Consider the following 17,326-nt stretch of genomic DNA (forward strand, 5'->3'; position numbering starts at 1 on the left):
TTAGTATCAAAACGTAAGCCTATACACGATTTGGTTACAAATGAAATCATCAGTCGTGAGTTGAGTTTGTCGTCATGTTTCTTAGGTGTTCAAATGGATGTGTATGTCCACGAATCCTCATAATGAGGTCAAACCCTCATACATCATGATATCTTATCTTCTTTAAGATATATTGTTAAGTGTGGGATATTTTTTTTATAGACGGAAATTTAAATCCCACGTGTACGACATTACAGCTTGTTGTACCTGCGGGTTTCCCAGGTATATAGAAAATGAAATATTTTCGCTCTGCTATAAATGCGGCGCTGCAGGTCTGCTCCATCAGAACACCGGGAGACATCCGAGTTTGCTTCATACAAAGGAAGTTTATACCTTTAAAAAAAATGATGAACAGGATTCTCTTTGCTTGCCTGTTTCTCACTCTGTCCACTGAAAGCTCCTCGCTAAGCTGCAGATGGATGGATCATAAATTCAGACAGCACAACGAAGAAACTCTGAATCTGCTTGATACCATGGTGAGTGTTTTAATGTTTTGATATTAGTTGATTCGTTATTTAAATAGTTTTAGAATTATTTCACTTGAGCATCTGATGACTAAAACATTCAATGTGTTGCAGGCTAAAAACGCCACTAACACCACTGAAGTGGAGGTCACTGTGGCCTTCCCTAATCACCTGTACCACCAGGTGTCCAAATCATCAGTAAGTGAACCTCAGCTTTTGCCTATTTATAGAAAAAAACATAATTTTCCCTTAGGACAGATTAATTTTGTCTTTTAAATCCACTCTTATTATTATTGAAGCATTTCTAAAGTGGTCTGTATTTGATCTTCTTCTTCTTCCAGGCTGAGGATAAACTGGCTTTCACAGTTCAGATTCTGGAGGAGGTGGCTGCCCTGTTTGAGGAGGATCACAGCTCTGCATCATGGGAGGACAGCACAGTGAGGAACTTTCTCAATATTGTCAACAAACAGGCTGAAGAGCTTCACTCCTGTGTAAGTTCACTTTCAGTTAGGTTTTTATTACATTCGAATATGATACTTTACATGACATGACATATTCTTAATTGTCATTTTGCTTGTAATTAAATTAGATTGGGAGCCACAGTCACAAGAAGAAAACCACAAAGCTGCACATGTACTTTAAGAGACTCTCACATCATATCCTAAAGGAAATGGTAAGATCACATCATTCTCATTAATTTGGGTTTTAGATCAACCTTAAAGTAAATAGATATAATAACTTGTTTCAATAACAATAAGAATACTAATATTGGTATTTCTGTAGGGTCACAGTGCTGAAGCCTGGGAGGTGATCAGGAAAGAAACCAAAGCCCATCTAATGAGAGCAGAACAGCTGGCTTCATCTCTGCACACGGCCCAATAAAACCTGTCTCTTGTCATGTCTGTAATGACGGCTGTGTTAATTTAATTGCTTGTCTATTTATTTTATTTATTTATTTATTTATTTAGTTACTTGGTTATTTGTATATTTTTGTTTTGATTGTTTTTCTATGCTGATGAAGATTTAGGAATATTTTTTATCTTTATAATGAGCAAAATGAACATTTTGTAAAATATATTTTACCAAATAAAAGAGTCTATCTTCTTACAAAGTGAATTTATTGTTTATATTACTTTTTAATATCAAAATGGTGAACTTGTAAGTTCCTTTAACCAGATTTCGATTGCAATTAAACTAAAAAATGAAAAACAAAACTCCACAGTGCTTGGAAGTTCACGAAAGTGGAATGAAAGTGTTCTTTAATGGGTTAAAAGGAAAGCCCATAATATAAGATGTAACTCTTCTGTCACTTAATCAATAAATTGACACGATTAAGACAGTTATTTCATGATGAAATAAAAAAAAACGTGGATAATGTTTTTCCAGCCTTTCTGTTTTACATTGATCCAGTTTGGGCCAAATTTTAACTGATGGCCTCACATTTGGAATATTTTGACATAGAGAGGAGTTCATGGTCTCCTCAGGGACTACAAGTTGTTCACATCTTATGGCTGCAAAACAAGTCCTCTTGTATCTGCGCTAATATACTTAATTTCAGATGTGATGCTGTGAAGTTTACTTTTTGTTAAATAATTATAAATACTGTCGTCTAAGCTTCCACTTAAATTATTTTACAACCTGAAAATGACCAAATTATTTATTTATTCTTTTATTTATTTTTAATGCTCGAATATGGAAAAACTTAGAATTGAAGAAGTATGTACCATTTTTCAGTTCTTTTATGCATGATATAGGTATATTTGTATAGGCATTGTGCTCATGTACTGCATCAGTCTAACTTTTACTTTGTGTGGGGTGGCTGAGGCTCAGGTGGTAGAGCAGATCAGCTACTGATCGGAAGGTTGGTGGTTCGATCCTTGGCTTCCCCAGTCTGCATGCCTTGGGCAAGATACTAACCCTGAGTTGCATTCATCGGAGTATGAATGTGTGTGAATGTAGTTTAGGTTGCACTTGAAGTGCTTGTATGAGTGGGTGTGAATGGGTGAATGAGGCATGTTGTATAGAGCGCTTTGAGTACCCCGGGAGAGTAGAAAAGTGCTATATAAGAATCAGTCCATTTACCAGATCAGGGGTGGTACCTCTGAGGTGGCAGTTAGTCGAACCTTGGACAATGCAGTTTACATCCTGATGGTGGAACACTGGACCAGCTCTTTATCCTCTTGAGGATACTTGAGGGTGCTTGGGAGTTTGTCCAACCAGTCTACATGGGCTTTGTGGACCCGGAGAAGGCACTCGACCATGTCCGTCAGAGTGTCTTGTGGAAGGTACTTCAGGAGTATGGGCTGTTTGGCCCATTGCTATGGACCACTCAATTCTCATACAACCATTTCAGGAGCTTGGTCCGCATAGCCAGCAATGAGCAATAAGTCAGACTGGTTTCCGGTGGGTGATGGATTCCACCAGGGCCGCCCTTGTCACCGGTTCTGTTCATAATTTGTATTTAGAGAATTTCTAGGTGTAGCCAAGTGGCAGAAGGCTCAGATGTTCTCTGAATCTCAGCTCTGCATTTCGTATATGATGTTGTTCTATTGCCTTCATCGGCTGATGACCTCCAGCTCGCACTGGAATGCTGCACAGCCAAATGTAATGAAGTGAATGAGAATAGCACCTCCAAATCTAAGGCCATGGTGCTCAGCCAGAAAAGGGTGGACTGTCCACTCGTGATCAGGGATGAGTTTGTGCCCCGAGTGGAGGAGTTTAAGTATCTTGGGGTCCTGTTCACGAGTGATGGGAGAAGGGGGAAGGACATTGACAGACAGATCAGTGCTGCGGCTGCTGTACTGGTCCATCAGGGTGAAGAGAGAGCTGAGTGTAAAGGTAAAGCTCTCAGTTTACTCGTCATACTTTATAAACCAAAAGAAACCAAACCAAAGAAAGTCTCTAAAGTGGTCTTGGTGCTCATACTCACTCCACATGAGGTATCAGTACTTCTACTTTCTATGTTATAAGAGCTTTTGTGAAGAATCAAAACAATCTTTCTATATAAATCTGGACAATGTGTCTAATGTTTGATTGCACTCATTAAAAATAAGTGCATAACCCTTATTCTTGATATTTCAGGAACAGAAAAGTCAACAATTTCAATTTGTGTGATAAGAAAATATTTATTGACTTTAACATATCAAATAATATGTCTAGTTTATTTTATGGAAAATGTTCAGAAATCTAATAAATAAATGAATAAATAATACACAAATACTAAAAATAAATAATAGTGTCAATATTATGAATACAATAAATAAATTAAACCAATTAAGAAATACAAATACATTTTAAAAATTTATCCGAAAGACAAGTTTTAGTGGGCATTTCCCAGAGAGTTAACCAGGAATGCGCATTGACTCAGATGATCTTCTGTTATGGTCCTGATCGTCTCCCAGGCTTCAGCACTGTAACCCTACAGACAAAACAATATTATCATTATTAAAATACCAGCGGTGTAAAATCTGTCATAGCTAAATACTAAATACAGGCTCAGTAAAAAAAAATAATGCCGGCTTACATTTCTCTTTAGGATTTCATTTGAGAGTCTCTTGAAATACATTTCTGTCCGCCGTTGCACCTTCTGTGTGGTGTAACTGTGGCTTCCAATCTAAATAAATCAAGAGAAATAAAACAAAATATATTTAAATAAATCATTCACCACTTTAACTTATTCACAGTTGTCAGGTCTTTTACACAAGAGAGACTGAATTCATTGTAAAATTACAAAAACAAATGAAAGTGAACTTACACAGGAGCGAAGCTCTTCAGCCTGTTTGTTCACAATATTGAGAAAGTTCTCCACTGTGTTCTCCTCCCATGAGGCAGAGCTGTGATCCTCCTCAAACAGGGCAGCCACCTCCTCCAGAATCTGAACTATGAAAGCCAGTTTATCCTCATCCTAGAAGAAGAAGAAGACGAAGATGAAGAAGAAGAGATCATACTTCTTTAAAACTTCAAGATGGCTGAATAGTCAAAGAACAAGAATCCACACAGCTATGAGAAATTTCCCAGGGACCGAAAATCTTTGTTTGCACAGGAACAAATGTTTGAAAATAACATTGTTGTGTTTTGTCTTTGAATTATACATTTTTATGCACAGGAGTTATGACAGAGTCGTGATAAGAGACAACTCCCTTGGCTCTGTGGGAGAGAATCCCTTCGACCCTTTCATAGCTGAACAGTCTATATATAGGTAAAGACAAACTTTTGTGGATTTGCAATCACGACACTTTCCATTCTTTCATTAAAAAAGAAACAACTTTATGTAAAAAGCTGGGGATGACTTACTGTTGCTTTGGACTTCTGGTGATACAGTTGATTAGGGAAAGCCACTGTGTGCTCAATTTCAGCATCCTTAGTGGTGTTAGTAATCTGCATCACACACAAAACACGCACACACATCATATCCATTGAACTAATCAAACTATATAAATCAATACCATGTTAAACATTATGCAAAGAAGTGCACTCACCATTATATCAAGGAAACCCAAAGCTCTGTTGTTGTACACATGGAATTGATGTTTTATGTCGTCTTGATCTTTTACAATCCATTTGCAACCTAGCAAAGAGCCCGTACTGTACATCCCGAGAAACAGGCAAGCGATGAAAATCCTGCTGATCATTTTTGAAAAATGTAGAAATTTCCTTAGTGTGAAGCAAATTCTCAGGTCTCCTGGTGTTCTGATGGAGCAAACCTCAGGCGCTTCATTTATAGCAAAGCCCAAGGACACACCTATTTCATTTTCTAATCAGCTGGATAATCGTCTCAAAAGTAAAAACATAGTAGATTTATGTCATCCTTTTAAGATTTAAGATCTGTTCTTTCATTTATAGAGAGTGCAAGATTTCGTTTTCTAACTCTATCAAGTAGAAACTAGAAAAACGTGAACCAGAAAAAAGATTTATGTCATTTTTTTTAGTTTGTGTTTGTGTTTTTTTTTGTTGTTGTTTTTTTATGATAATTGTGTCATATAAAGACAGTGTTGTACAAAAATTGGCTATGATATAACAAAAACTGAGGCAGCAGCACCATGAGATGACGTCAAGTTACCACATAAAAGCATAAAAACACAAATCTCCACCTCTATGTCAATCTCTTAATACTTGCGATTAACATGAAACCTTTAGGCGATTTTAAAGTAAACGTAGAACAACAGTCGTTTAATTAGTTTAATTAGTTTAAATGTAATTTAATTACCGTCAAGTAAAAGTTTATTTATCCAAAATCTGTTTTTACTTCTTGATTTTAATCTTGGAAAATTGAAGATAGGAGATTTACAGCAATGTTTTTCAGGGAGTCTTTACTTTCTTGGCAGTTTGCAAGACATTAAGGTAGCTAAAATAAAAAAAATAAAAATTAGTTTTAGTTTTTTAACCTTCAGCTGGTTTCAAGTAAACCTCGGATAATGGTCGTTTAATATATGTGTATTTTAATTACCGTCATGTAAAAGTATATTCATCTCAATTCTTTCTTACATTATTTTATCTTGGAAAATTGAAGGTTGGAGATTTACAGTAATTATTTTCAGGCAGTAGTATTCACCTTCTTTGCGGGTTGCAAGCAGTAGCGGTTTTTGATATCAGCATCGTGGTGGGGGGCGGATTGCTGGGAGTAAGGGCGCCCTCCGTTTGCGAGGTGCGCCTGCTTCTTGTGGCACAGGGAGGAGAGGGCGGGGCGGCGGGGGATTCTTTGGCTGGTTGGATAGCATCTAATAACCAACTCGCAAAATAAAACAATAAAAAAACCAACAAACACCAAACACGAGACATCATGATACTGACTTAGAATTTGCACCGATGTTTTTTCGAAATTCTATACGCGAAAAGTGAGCGCGAGAGCCCTCGGTGCGCCTGCTTGCTGCTGAAGTCAAAGTAAACTTTATTGTCATCTCCGCTATATACAGTCCGGTATATAGAGAGACGAAACGCCGAGCCTCCAGTTACAGCAGTGCAAGTAAACGAACAACAAATATAAGAAGAGTAAGAAAATAAATACACACTTTAGGACTCGGGGTAAAGGGATCAATAACAATTTAAAATTTATAATTTACAGTTTGATGATCTGTCTGTGAAGGTTCTCAGTCATCCAGGTCATCGTAGTCAAAGGAGCTTGCAAAGAAAAGCGTCTGGACTTCTTTAAGTTACTTGAAGACGTTTCACCTCTCATCCGAGAAGCTTCTTCAGTTCTAAGGTCAAATGGTGGAGAGTCCCAGATATTAGTGGGAGTATCCGCCCACAGAGGGACAAAAGGACCCCCTGATGATCCACTAATCGTCTGAGCCAAGGTGTGAAACTGGGTGTGGGTCCCAATCAGCCAGAGTTTCGGGTGAGTTCATTGTGAAACCTGGCCGTAAACCACCGCCTCTGTTCAAAGATGGTCGCTCACAGTGGACATATATGGCTTCTTTCACTCCTCTTTCAAACCATCTGTCCTCTCTGTCCAAAATGTGAACATTGGCATCCTCGAAAGAGTGTCCTTTATCCTTAAGATGCAGATGGACTGCTGAGTCTTGTCCTGTGGAGGTGGCTCTTCTGTGTTGTGCCATGCGCTTGTGAAGTGGCTGTTTGGTCTCTCTTCGATAATCTTTAATCCTACAACTTGCATAGTTCCCATTTCTGTATAACTGTATATCTCAGATTCTGTAAAGTTATTTATTTCATATTCTGTATAGTTTTTCATATTTATATCCTGTTCATAGCCTGTACATAGCTTGTACTCACTACAGCCTGTACATACAGCCTGTCGACAGGGGAGGGGGGCCGGCTGCTTCCAAATAGAGCACATTTCATTCATAAAGATGTAAATCCAAGCCCATATGTATTCATGATTTGAATCCTGGGTTGTGTGAAATCCCAGAAATACACCTTAGACAAAGTGAATCTGCGAACTAGGTGTAGGTCTATTAGGTTATATTGTGGCGATCGTTGAGTTGGGGAATTTGTGTTCATACTGGAGTGCAAAATTAAAACCAATGGAAGATGGACAAGAACAGTTCAAAGCCATCAGGTGCTCAGTTTAGAAAAAATAGAAAAGAAGAGGAGGAGAAACGAGCAAAAGATACAGGTAAGCAGATGTGTCATTGGATAATGGCAGGTCATCCTGAAACAATCAGAATCAGAATACTTCATTCCCTAAGGAAATAATGTGGGTTACAGTTGCTCCAAAGAGAAATGGTAAAAATAGTCCTGTTCTCATTGTATGACGAATTATGATGGCTGTTTGGTCGCCGTTTGCATACAATGCATACTCTCTCTCTCTTCATATGTATGTATGTGTGTGTGTGTGTGTGTGTGTGTGTGTGTGTGTGTGTGTGTGTGTGTGTGTGTGTGTGTGTGTGTGTGTGTTTCTCTGGCGAAATTCAGTATGGTTCCGTCCAACAGTTTTATGTTACTGTACAATTCCTAATATGTTTTGTGTGTGTGGGGGGGAGGGCTCCAGAGGGAGTGTTCGCCCGGGGCGCCAAACAGGCTAGGACCGCCACTGGTTGCAAGACATTAATGGCAGTTTAAAAAAAAATGTTAAAAAATGAAAACAGTCAACGTCGAACACATTTCGTTACTTATGATGAAATAAAATGAAAGCGGATGTGCGCCAAACGTCAGTGACGCTCCTTACGCACGTTTGTTTTCATTTTCAAGTAGGGTTGATTACAGGAGAGAAGAAAAGAGTATAGAGTGATTTAAGTTTATGTTTTTTCAGGTTCTGAAATATATAAAAAGCCAAATATACAGGTCATATAAGTTGCAGAGTGTGTTATGAAAAGTCTTTAGCAGGGCAGGAGCTGTGAACGGAGAACAGAAAGTCTGTGGCGTCTACAACAATATGTAACAGAGCACTAAGGTGTCAAATAAAATGTCAAAGAGATAAATGTATAATTTATTTATTTATTCCATCAATTAAACATACATTTCCCATTCATTCCCAAACAGGACTCAAAACATATTTTACTAATATTCCAGCTGCACATTAAACCTATCAAACCAAAGGTGCGAGCAAATAACACTACACTGCACTACACTAAACCCAGTTTAGAGACACTGCAATCAATTTACCACTGGGCACGCACTGCAAACAGTTCTGGTCTCAGCACAGCTGGGAATCAGCGGTATGCGTAACCTGCAGTCTGGATTTATAAAAGGGAAGTGGCACAAATTAATAAACGAAAAGATAAAAACGAGAGAGGTTAGTCCGCTCTTCATTCATAACAGTCTTTACGGCTGGACGGACTAACCAAAGGAAATTACAAATCAACCAAAAAGAAACATTAACTGCAGAGGCATCACAACAACAGAATATTGATCGCGCGCTGTCGATCTACAGCTTGAACACCATTAAAACGTCACACGAACAACATACCCACTCGCACCAGAGTGAGTTAATTGTCTCTGGAACTTCCTCACCGAGGAGCGCTGACCTCACCTCACACACCTATTAACTTTCAAAGTTCCTCTGCCAATCACACGGCAGCAAGCAGCAAACTGCCAGGTGACACTTGTTCCAAGTAGAAACTCTACGCCGCCTATAGGTGATACTCGTAAACTACAGCTTCCACTTTGGGTATTTTTTTTTCTCTTTACCGAGGAAAATGAAAGCGGCTGCCACGTGAGTGAAGAATGGGCGTAGGTATGAATGAGCAGGTGTATTTACCTTGGTTCATTGCATCATTGCGTCATTTCATGTGGCCTGCATTTAGCTTTTTCAGCAGTTTCTTCATTATTAAACAGCTTGCACTTCTGCTGTACTTGTAAATCAGTTGTGATGTATTTGTGTTAACCTCATGTAACCGGTAGTGGAGGTCAAACCAGGAGTATTTATCTGCTCCGATTCTGAATGAGTCTGAAATAATAATAACTGAAAAAAGCCCCCCTCAGCAAAACAAAACAAACAAACAAGAAAAGCAATCCAGCACATGTAGTACTTGCAATGACGTTATCGTTAACATATATCTGACCTGTGATCTGATCACTTTTGTTTCATCACCTGTTCATGCATGTGGGTCCACCGTCTGCCTGCCACATGCCCGTTTCTTGACAATAATAGATGAAAATGTCCTCAAAGCAGCATTAATATCCCTGTAACACGTTACCTGTTTAGTATCAAAACGTAAGCCTATACACGATTTGGTTACAAATGAAATCATCAGTCGTGAGTTGAGTTTGTCGTCATGTTTCTTAGGTGTTCAAATGGATGTGTATGTCCACGAATCCTCATAATGAGGTCAAACCCTCATACATCATGATATCTTATCTTCTTTAAGATATATTGTTAAGTGTGGGATATTTTTTTTATAGACGGAAATTTAAATCCCACGTGTACGACATTACAGCTTGTTGTACCTGCGGGTTTCCCAGGTATATAGAAAATGAAATATTTTCGCTCTGCTATAAATGCGGCGCTGCAGGTCTGCTCCATCAGAACACCGGGAGACATCCGAGTTTGCTTCATACAAAGGAAGTTTATACCTTTAAAAAATGATGAACAGGATTCTCTTTGCTTGCCTGTTTCTCACTCTGTCCACTGAAAGCTCCTCGCTAAGCTGCAGATGGATGGATCATAAATTCAGACAGCACAACGAAGAAACTCTGAATCTGCTTGATACCATGGTGAGTGTTTTAATGTTTTAATATTAGTTGATTCGTTATTTAAATAGTTTTAGAATTATTTCACTTGAGCATCTGATGACTAAAACATTCAATGTGTTGCAGGCTAAAAACGCCAGTAACACCACTGAAGTGGAGGTCACTGTGGCCTTCCCTAATCACCTGTACCACCAGGTGTCCAAATCATCAGTAAGTGAACCTCAGCTTTTGCCTATTTATAGAAAAAAACATAATTTTCCCTTAGGACAGATTAATTTTGTCTTTTAAATCCACTCTTATTATTATTGAAGCATTTCTAAAGTGGTCTGTATTTGATCTTCTTCTTCTTCCAGGCTGAGGATAAACTGGCTTTCACAGTTCAGATTCTGGAGGAGGTGGCTGCCCTGTTTGAGGAGGATCACAGCTCTGCATCATGGGAGGACAGCACAGTGAGGAACTTGCTCAATATTGTCAACAAACAGGCTGAAGAGCTTCACTCCTGTGTAAGTTCACTTTCAGTTAGGTTTTTATTACATTCGAATATGATACTTTACATGACATGACATATTCTTAATTGTCATTTTGCTTGTAATTAAATTAGATTGGGAGCCACAGTCACAAGAAGAAAACCACAAAGCTGCGCATGTACTTTAAGAGACTCTCACATCATATCCTAAAGGAAATGGTAAGATCACATCATTCTCATTAATTTGGGGTTTAGATCATCCTTAAGATAAATAGATATAATAACTTGTTTCAATAACAATAAGAATATTAATATTGGTATTTCTGTAGGGTCACAGTGCTGAAGCCTGGGAGGTGATCAGGAAAGAAACCAAAGCCCATCTAATGAGAGCAGAACAGCTGGCTTCATCTCTGCACACGGCCCAATAAAACCTGTCTCTTGTCATGTCTGTAATGACGGCTGTGTTAATTTAATTGCTTGTCTATTTATTTTATTTATTTATTTATTCACTTGGTTGTTTGTATATTTATTTTTGTTTTGTTTTGATTGTTTTTCTGTGCTGATGAAGATTTAGGAATATTTTTTATCTTTATAATGAGCAAAATGAACATTTTGTAAAATATATTTTACCAAATAAAAGAATCTATCTTCTTACAAAGTGAATTTATTGTTTATATTACTTTTTAATATCAAAATGGTGAACTTGTAAGTTCCTTTAACCAGATTTCGATTGCAATTAAACTAAAAAATGAAAAACAAAACTCCACAGTGCTTGGAAGTTCACGAAAGTGGAATGAAAGTGTTCTTTAATGGGTTAAAAGGAAAGCCCATAATATAAGATGTAACTCTTCTGTCACTTAATCAATAAATTGACACGATTAAGACAGTTATTTCATGATGAAATAAACAAAAACGTGGATAATGTTTTTCCAGCCTTTCTGTTTTACATTGATCCAGTTTGGGCCAAATTTTAACTGATGGCCTCACATTTGGAATATTTTGACATAGAGAGGAGTTCATGGTCTCCTCAGGGACTACAAGTTGTTCACGTCTTATGGCTGCAAAACAAGTCCTCTTGTATCTGTGGCAGAAAGCTTTTACTTAGGTGTTCTCTGAATCTCAGCTCTGCATTTCGTATATGATGTTGTTCAAGTTCAAGTTCAAGTTCAACTTTATTGTCACTTCAACCATATACAGTTTAAAAATACACAGTGAGGCGAAACAACGTTCCTCCAGGAACCAAGGTGCTACAAGACAAGTTAGTGCAAAAAAAAAAAAAAAATACATAATATATCTAGTAATAATATTGTGCAAAAGAGCATTTACAGGTTGGTGTGTGCGATGGGTTGGTGGTGTAGGTCAGTGTGTTTGCGCTTGTGTTGGTTAGTCAGTCCAGTCTCAATGTTTTGAGGTATTTGAGTTAAGCTGAGTGATAATGTTAGTGTATGTGTGTGTGTGCGTGTTTATCAGTCAGTCCCTTTTTGCTGAGGAGACGGATGGCTTGTGGAAAAAAGCTGTTGCACAGTCTGGATGTGCGTGCCCGAATGCTTCGGTACCTTTTTCCAGATGGCAGGAGTGTAAAGAGTGTGTGAGAGGGGTGTGTCCGATCAGCCACAATGCTGGTGGCTTTGCGAATGCAGCGTGTGGTGTAGATGTCCTCAATAGAGGGTAGAGAGACCCCGATGATCTTCTCTGCTGTTCCCACTATCCGCTGTAGGGTCTTGCGGTCTGATATGGCACAGCTCCCAAACCAGACAGTGATGCAGCCACTCAGGATGCTCTCAATATTGCCTTCATCGGCTGATGCCCTCCAGCTCGCACTGGAATGCTGCACAGCCAAATGTAATGAAGTGAATGAGAATAGCACCTCCAAATCTAAGGCCATGGTGCTCAGCCAGAAAAGGGTGGACTGTCCACTCGTGATCAGGGATGAGTTCCTGCCCCAAGTGGAGGAGTTTAAGTATCTTGGGGTCCTGTTCACGAGTGATGGGAGAAGGGGGAAGGACATTGACAGACAGATCAGTGCTGCGGCTGCTGTACTGGTCCATCAGGGTGAAGAGAGAGCTGAGTGTAAAGGCAAAGCTCTCAGTTTACTCGTCATACTTTATAAACCAAAAGAAACCAAACCAAAGAAAGTCTCTAAAGTGGTCTTGGTGCTCATACTCACTCCACATGAGGTATCAGTACTTCTACTTTCTATGTTATAAGAGCTTTTGTGAAGAATCAAAACAATCTTTCTATATAAATCTGGACAATGTGTCTAATGTTTGATTGCACTCATTAAAAATAAGTGCATAACCATTATTCTTGATATTTCAGGAACAGAAAAGTCAACATATTTCAATCTGTGTGATAAGAAAATATTTATTGACTTTGACATGTAGAATAATATGAAATAGTTTATTTTAATAAAAATTACAAAATAAATAAATAAATAAATAATATATAAATATTAAAAATAGTGCAAATATCATAAATACAATAAATAAATGAAACCAACTAAGATATAATTTAAAAAATAAATTAACTAACATATTTTAAAAAAAATTTATCCAAGAGATAAGTTTTAGTGGGCATTTCCCAGAGAGTTAACCAGGAATCCGCATTGCCTCAGATGATCTTTTGTTATGTTCCTGATCGTCTCCCAGGCTTCAGCACTGTAACCCTACAAACAAAACAATATTATCATTATTAAAATACCAGCGGTGTAAAATCTGTCATAGCTAAATACTAAATACAGGCTCAGTAAAAAAAAATAATGCAGGCTTACATTTTTCTTTAGGATTTTATTTAAGAGTCGCTTGAAATGAATTTCTGTCCGCCGTTGCACCTTCTGTGTCGTGTAACTGTGGCTTCCAATCTAAATAAATCAAGAGAAATAAAACAAAATATATTTAAATAAATCATTCACCACTTTAACTTATTCACAGTTGTCAGGTCTTTTACACAAGAGAGACTGAATTCATTGTAAAATTACAAAAACAAATGAAAGTGAGCTTACACAGGAGCGAAGCTCTTCAGCCTGTTTGTTGACAATATTGAGAAAGTTCTCCACTGTGTTCTCCTCCCATGAGGCAGAGCTGTGATTCTCCTCAAACAGGGCAAACAGCTTCTCCAGAATCTGAACTATGAAAGCCAGTTTATCCTCGAAGAAGAAGAAGAAGAAGAAGAAGAAGAAGAAGAAGAAGAAGAAGAATGTTAAGAAATATATTCTAAAACACTTCTTCAGTAAAGACTCAGAGAAGAGAAACACACAGAACTTCTTGCTAGCAAGGGCAGTCTCCAGAAACTGAGACTCGCGCTGAGAAACTGCCCCGGTCTTTATTTATACTTCAGTGAGCGTTTGTTCCTTACATTGCAATGTGGAGGTGTGTGTGTGTGTGTGTGTGTGTGTGTGTGTGTGTGTGTGTGTGTGTGTGTGTGTGTGTGTGTGTGTGTGTGTGTGTGTGTGTGGTCAGAGTGTGGCCCCATAAACAACTTCCCTTAACCTGCTGGTCTGGAAAATCCAACAGTTCATCTATATGTAAAGAAGCACTTAAACTAAAACTGACATAGCTACGTTAATCCTACCGTAAAACAATAAGACAAGGTACGACCTCTCTCATGCTCCTAGGATGTGGGGGTGAATACCCTAGAATGTTACAGACCTCCTAGGATGAGACATTCTTTCAATATGCCACCAACTATATACTTCTACACACAAATAATTACATGCAGCATTCTACCATATGCAAACTTATATCATTAAAAGATTATACTGACTACTAAGTACAATTTTCCATTGACAAAGAAGAAGAAGAAGAAATAATTACTATAGGAATACTTCTGTGACACTTGAAGATGGACGGCTTAGAAAGTCAAAGAACAAGAATTCACACAGCAATGAAAATTTTCCCAGATATATCTTAGATTGCACAGGAATAAATGGTTGAAAATGAGTTCTTTGTATTTCGTCCTTGAATTATGCACAGTTATGACAGAGTCGTGATAAGAGACAACTCCCTTGGCTCTGTGGGAGAGAATCCTTACGACCCTTTAATAGCCGAACAGTCTATATATAGGTAAAGACAAACTTTTGTAGATTTGCCATCCTGACACTTTCCATTCTTCCATTAAAAAAAGAAACAACTTTATGTAAAAAGTTGGGGGTGACTTACTGTTGCTTTGGACGTCTTGCGATACAGTCGATTAGGGAAAGCCACGTTGTGCTCAATTTCAGCAACCTTAGTGGTGTTAGTAATCTGCATCACACACAAAACACGCACACACATCATATCCATGGAACTAATCAAACTATTTAAATCAATACCATGTTAAACATTATGCAAAGAAGTGCACTCACCATCATATCAAGTAGACCTAAAGCTTGTTTGTTGTGCAGACTGAATTGACACATTTTGTCGCCTGGATCTTTTACAATCCATTTGCAACTTAACGAGGAGCCCGTACTGTACATCCCGAGAAACAGGCTAGCGAAGAAAATCCTGCTGATCATTTTTGAAAAATGTAGAAATTTCATTTATGTGAAGCAAACGCTCATGTGTCCTGGTGTTCTGATGGAGCAAACCTCCAGCGCTTCATTTATAGCAGAGCCCAAGGACACACCTATTTCACTTTCCAATCAGCTGGAAAATCCTCACAGGCACACGTCTCAAAAGTAAAAACATGGCAGATTTATGTCATCGTCATAGTCGTTTAATTAGTTCAGTTGATTTAAATGTAATTTAATTACCGTCAAGAAAAAGTTTATTTTTCCGAAATCTGTTTTTACTTCTTGATTTTAATCTTGGAAAATTGAAGAGCGGAGATTTACAGCAATGTTTTTGAGGGAGTCTTTACCTTTTTGGCAGTTTGCAAGACATTAAGGTAGGTAATTTTAAAAAAAAAAAAGTAAAAAAAAAAAAAAGATCAAACAGCCAGTTAAAATCCAGTTTGGACACACACACATCAGTGTTGTGTCTGTAGACACACACACATCAGTGTTGTGTCTGTAGACACACACACATCAGTGTTGTGTCTGTAGACACACACACATCAGTGTTGTGTCTGTAGACACACACACATCAGTGCTGTGTCTTGACTGTAGACACAAAGGAAAATGAAAGTACGAAACTTCCGTACGCACGTTTGCTTTCATTTTCAAGTATGCTACGATTACAGAGGATAAGAAAGGAGTATAGAGTGATTGAAGTTTATGTTTTTTGAGTTTCTGAAACCAATAAAAAGCCAACTATACTGGAAATATATTGTTTCGGTGGTGAGGCTATGCGGTGGAGTAGTTTATAAGTTGCAGAGTGTGTTATGAAAAGTCTTTAGCAGAGCAGGAGCTGAGAACGGAGAACAGAAAGTCTGTGGTGTCAACAACAATGGAACCACTATGTCGTCTTTAAGTGTTACTCGTAAACTACAGCTTCTACTTTAGGTTTGTTTTTTTGTTTGTTTTGTTTTTATTACCGCTTCTGTTTACCTTTAGTTAAGGTTAGTAGTTAACCTACTTTCTGCATGTTGATTTTGTTCGTTTTTAATGTGTTGTCTTAAATAAAAAAAATAACCCGGAAACCATAAGACACAAAAAATATGTCGACAGTAAAAATGAAATCCCGCCAGAGGATTGGAAATCAACTTGAGTTGGAGCTCGTTTAGATGGTGAAATGCAAACACGCTCTATGTAACTCCTGCCACATAAATCCTTATATAAATAAGCTAAAAGCATACATAACAGATAAAACAATTTTATTCTATTTACTTTTTTCTATTTAATTGAGCTTTTTACTTTCGTGTATTTTTGTTATTTTCATGTTATTAAGCTATTTGGGTTTAACCCTTTACAAATACCATGATAGAATGGTTTATCTTCTGGGTGATAAACCATTTTATCATCCAGAAGGGCAAAATAGCCATTTTTGTCTTTTGTTTTTTGTTTTAATGTAAAAGTCATAAAGCTAATAGCTATAATTTGTCACTTCTAAGTCAGATTAAATAACATAGGAGGTCACTTTTACAATTCATGAAGAATAATTTTAATGTCAGTGGCAGGGTAGGCATGCAAGTGACACAAATAATGTCAATAAATTATGTTTTTTGTTTGTTTGTTTTGTTTTTGTCATGTAGACTGAGGAATAAGTTCAGGCAAGAGTTTCCATTGGCTGTGATGCTCGCAGATGCAGATCGCAAGGTCATCTGCAGTGAGAGTAGGTAGCAGGTGGAAAAGGACCTAGAGGTACGAGCCATGAGGGAAGGTTTACAAGACAGGAAAGAGACCTGCTATGATTTATGGTTTGGAGGTGGTGACATCGACAAAAAGACAGGAAATTGAGCTGGAGATGTTAAGGTTTTCTGTGCAAATAATCAGACTGGAAATGAGCATGTCAGAGACAAAGCTCAGATCAAGTACATTAGAGATAAAGTTAGAGAGGTAAGGCTGAGATGGTTTGGACAAGAGATACTGCATATACTGGGCAGAGGATGTTTAAGATGGAGCTCCGTGGAAAAAGGGAAGACCACGGAGGACGTTCTTGGGTGTAGCGAAGAAGAACATGCTTGGTTGGTGTGTCAGAAGAGGATGCTTAAGATAGGGTGAGATAGATGATCCACTGTGTCCTTGAAGAGGATGAGAATGAGAAGAAGATCAAGAAAATCATAAAGAAGCTCACGAAGAAGAAAAAGATCGACAAGAAGAGAATCCATGAGAACAAGCTCAGTTTCACAGCATTTGTGATGGAGCCTGAACGCATCACTAGTCTGAGTTCCCATGATGCACTTCGTTTTC

The 17,326-nt window shown here is 38.0% G+C and overlaps 4 protein-coding genes across 4 annotated transcripts; 2 read left to right on the forward strand and 2 right to left on the reverse strand.

The window, feature by feature from the left end:
* The first annotated feature begins 383 nt into the window (after positions 1 to 383).
* LOC146703542 (interferon a3-like) lies at positions 384 to 1,404 on the forward strand. Its single transcript, XM_085467265.1, has 5 exons — positions 384 to 515; positions 618 to 701; positions 845 to 994; positions 1,093 to 1,176; positions 1,287 to 1,404. Exons 1-5 carry the CDS (start codon positions 384 to 386, stop codon positions 1,383 to 1,385), a joined length of 549 nt encoding a protein of 182 aa, XP_085323391.1. The 3' UTR covers positions 1,386 to 1,404.
* Positions 1,405 to 3,822: 2,418 nt separating this feature from the next.
* Positions 3,823 to 5,134, reverse strand: LOC146703543 (interferon a3-like). The gene is made up of 5 exons (XM_085466799.1): positions 4,982 to 5,134; positions 4,797 to 4,880; positions 4,258 to 4,407; positions 4,027 to 4,116; positions 3,823 to 3,921 (listed from the first exon to the last, which is right to left on the reverse strand). Exons 1-5 carry the CDS (start codon positions 5,132 to 5,134, stop codon positions 3,823 to 3,825), a joined length of 576 nt encoding a protein of 191 aa, XP_085322925.1.
* A 4,849-nt stretch (positions 5,135 to 9,983) lies between these two features.
* On the forward strand, positions 9,984 to 11,021 carry LOC146703544 (interferon a3-like). Its single transcript, XM_085466797.1, has 5 exons — positions 9,984 to 10,115; positions 10,218 to 10,301; positions 10,445 to 10,594; positions 10,693 to 10,776; positions 10,887 to 11,021. The coding sequence occupies exons 1-5, from the start codon at positions 9,984 to 9,986 to the stop codon at positions 10,983 to 10,985; spliced, it is 549 nt and encodes a 182-aa protein (XP_085322923.1). The 3' UTR covers positions 10,986 to 11,021.
* Positions 11,022 to 13,123: 2,102 nt separating this feature from the next.
* Positions 13,124 to 15,052, reverse strand: LOC146703545 (interferon a3-like). Its single transcript, XM_085467180.1, has 5 exons — positions 14,900 to 15,052; positions 14,715 to 14,798; positions 13,559 to 13,702; positions 13,328 to 13,417; positions 13,124 to 13,222 (listed from the first exon to the last, which is right to left on the reverse strand). Exons 1-5 carry the CDS (start codon positions 15,050 to 15,052, stop codon positions 13,124 to 13,126), a joined length of 570 nt encoding a protein of 189 aa, XP_085323306.1.
* Between the last annotated feature and the right edge of the window lie 2,274 nt (positions 15,053 to 17,326).

Source organism: Copadichromis virginalis, linkage group LG8, assembly GCF_057382275.1.
Source record: "Copadichromis virginalis isolate Kocher_CV1m ecotype Utaka linkage group LG8, C_Virginalis_male_GT1.1, whole genome shotgun sequence".
NCBI classification, from domain to species: Eukaryota; Metazoa; Chordata; class Actinopteri; order Cichliformes; family Cichlidae; genus Copadichromis; species Copadichromis virginalis.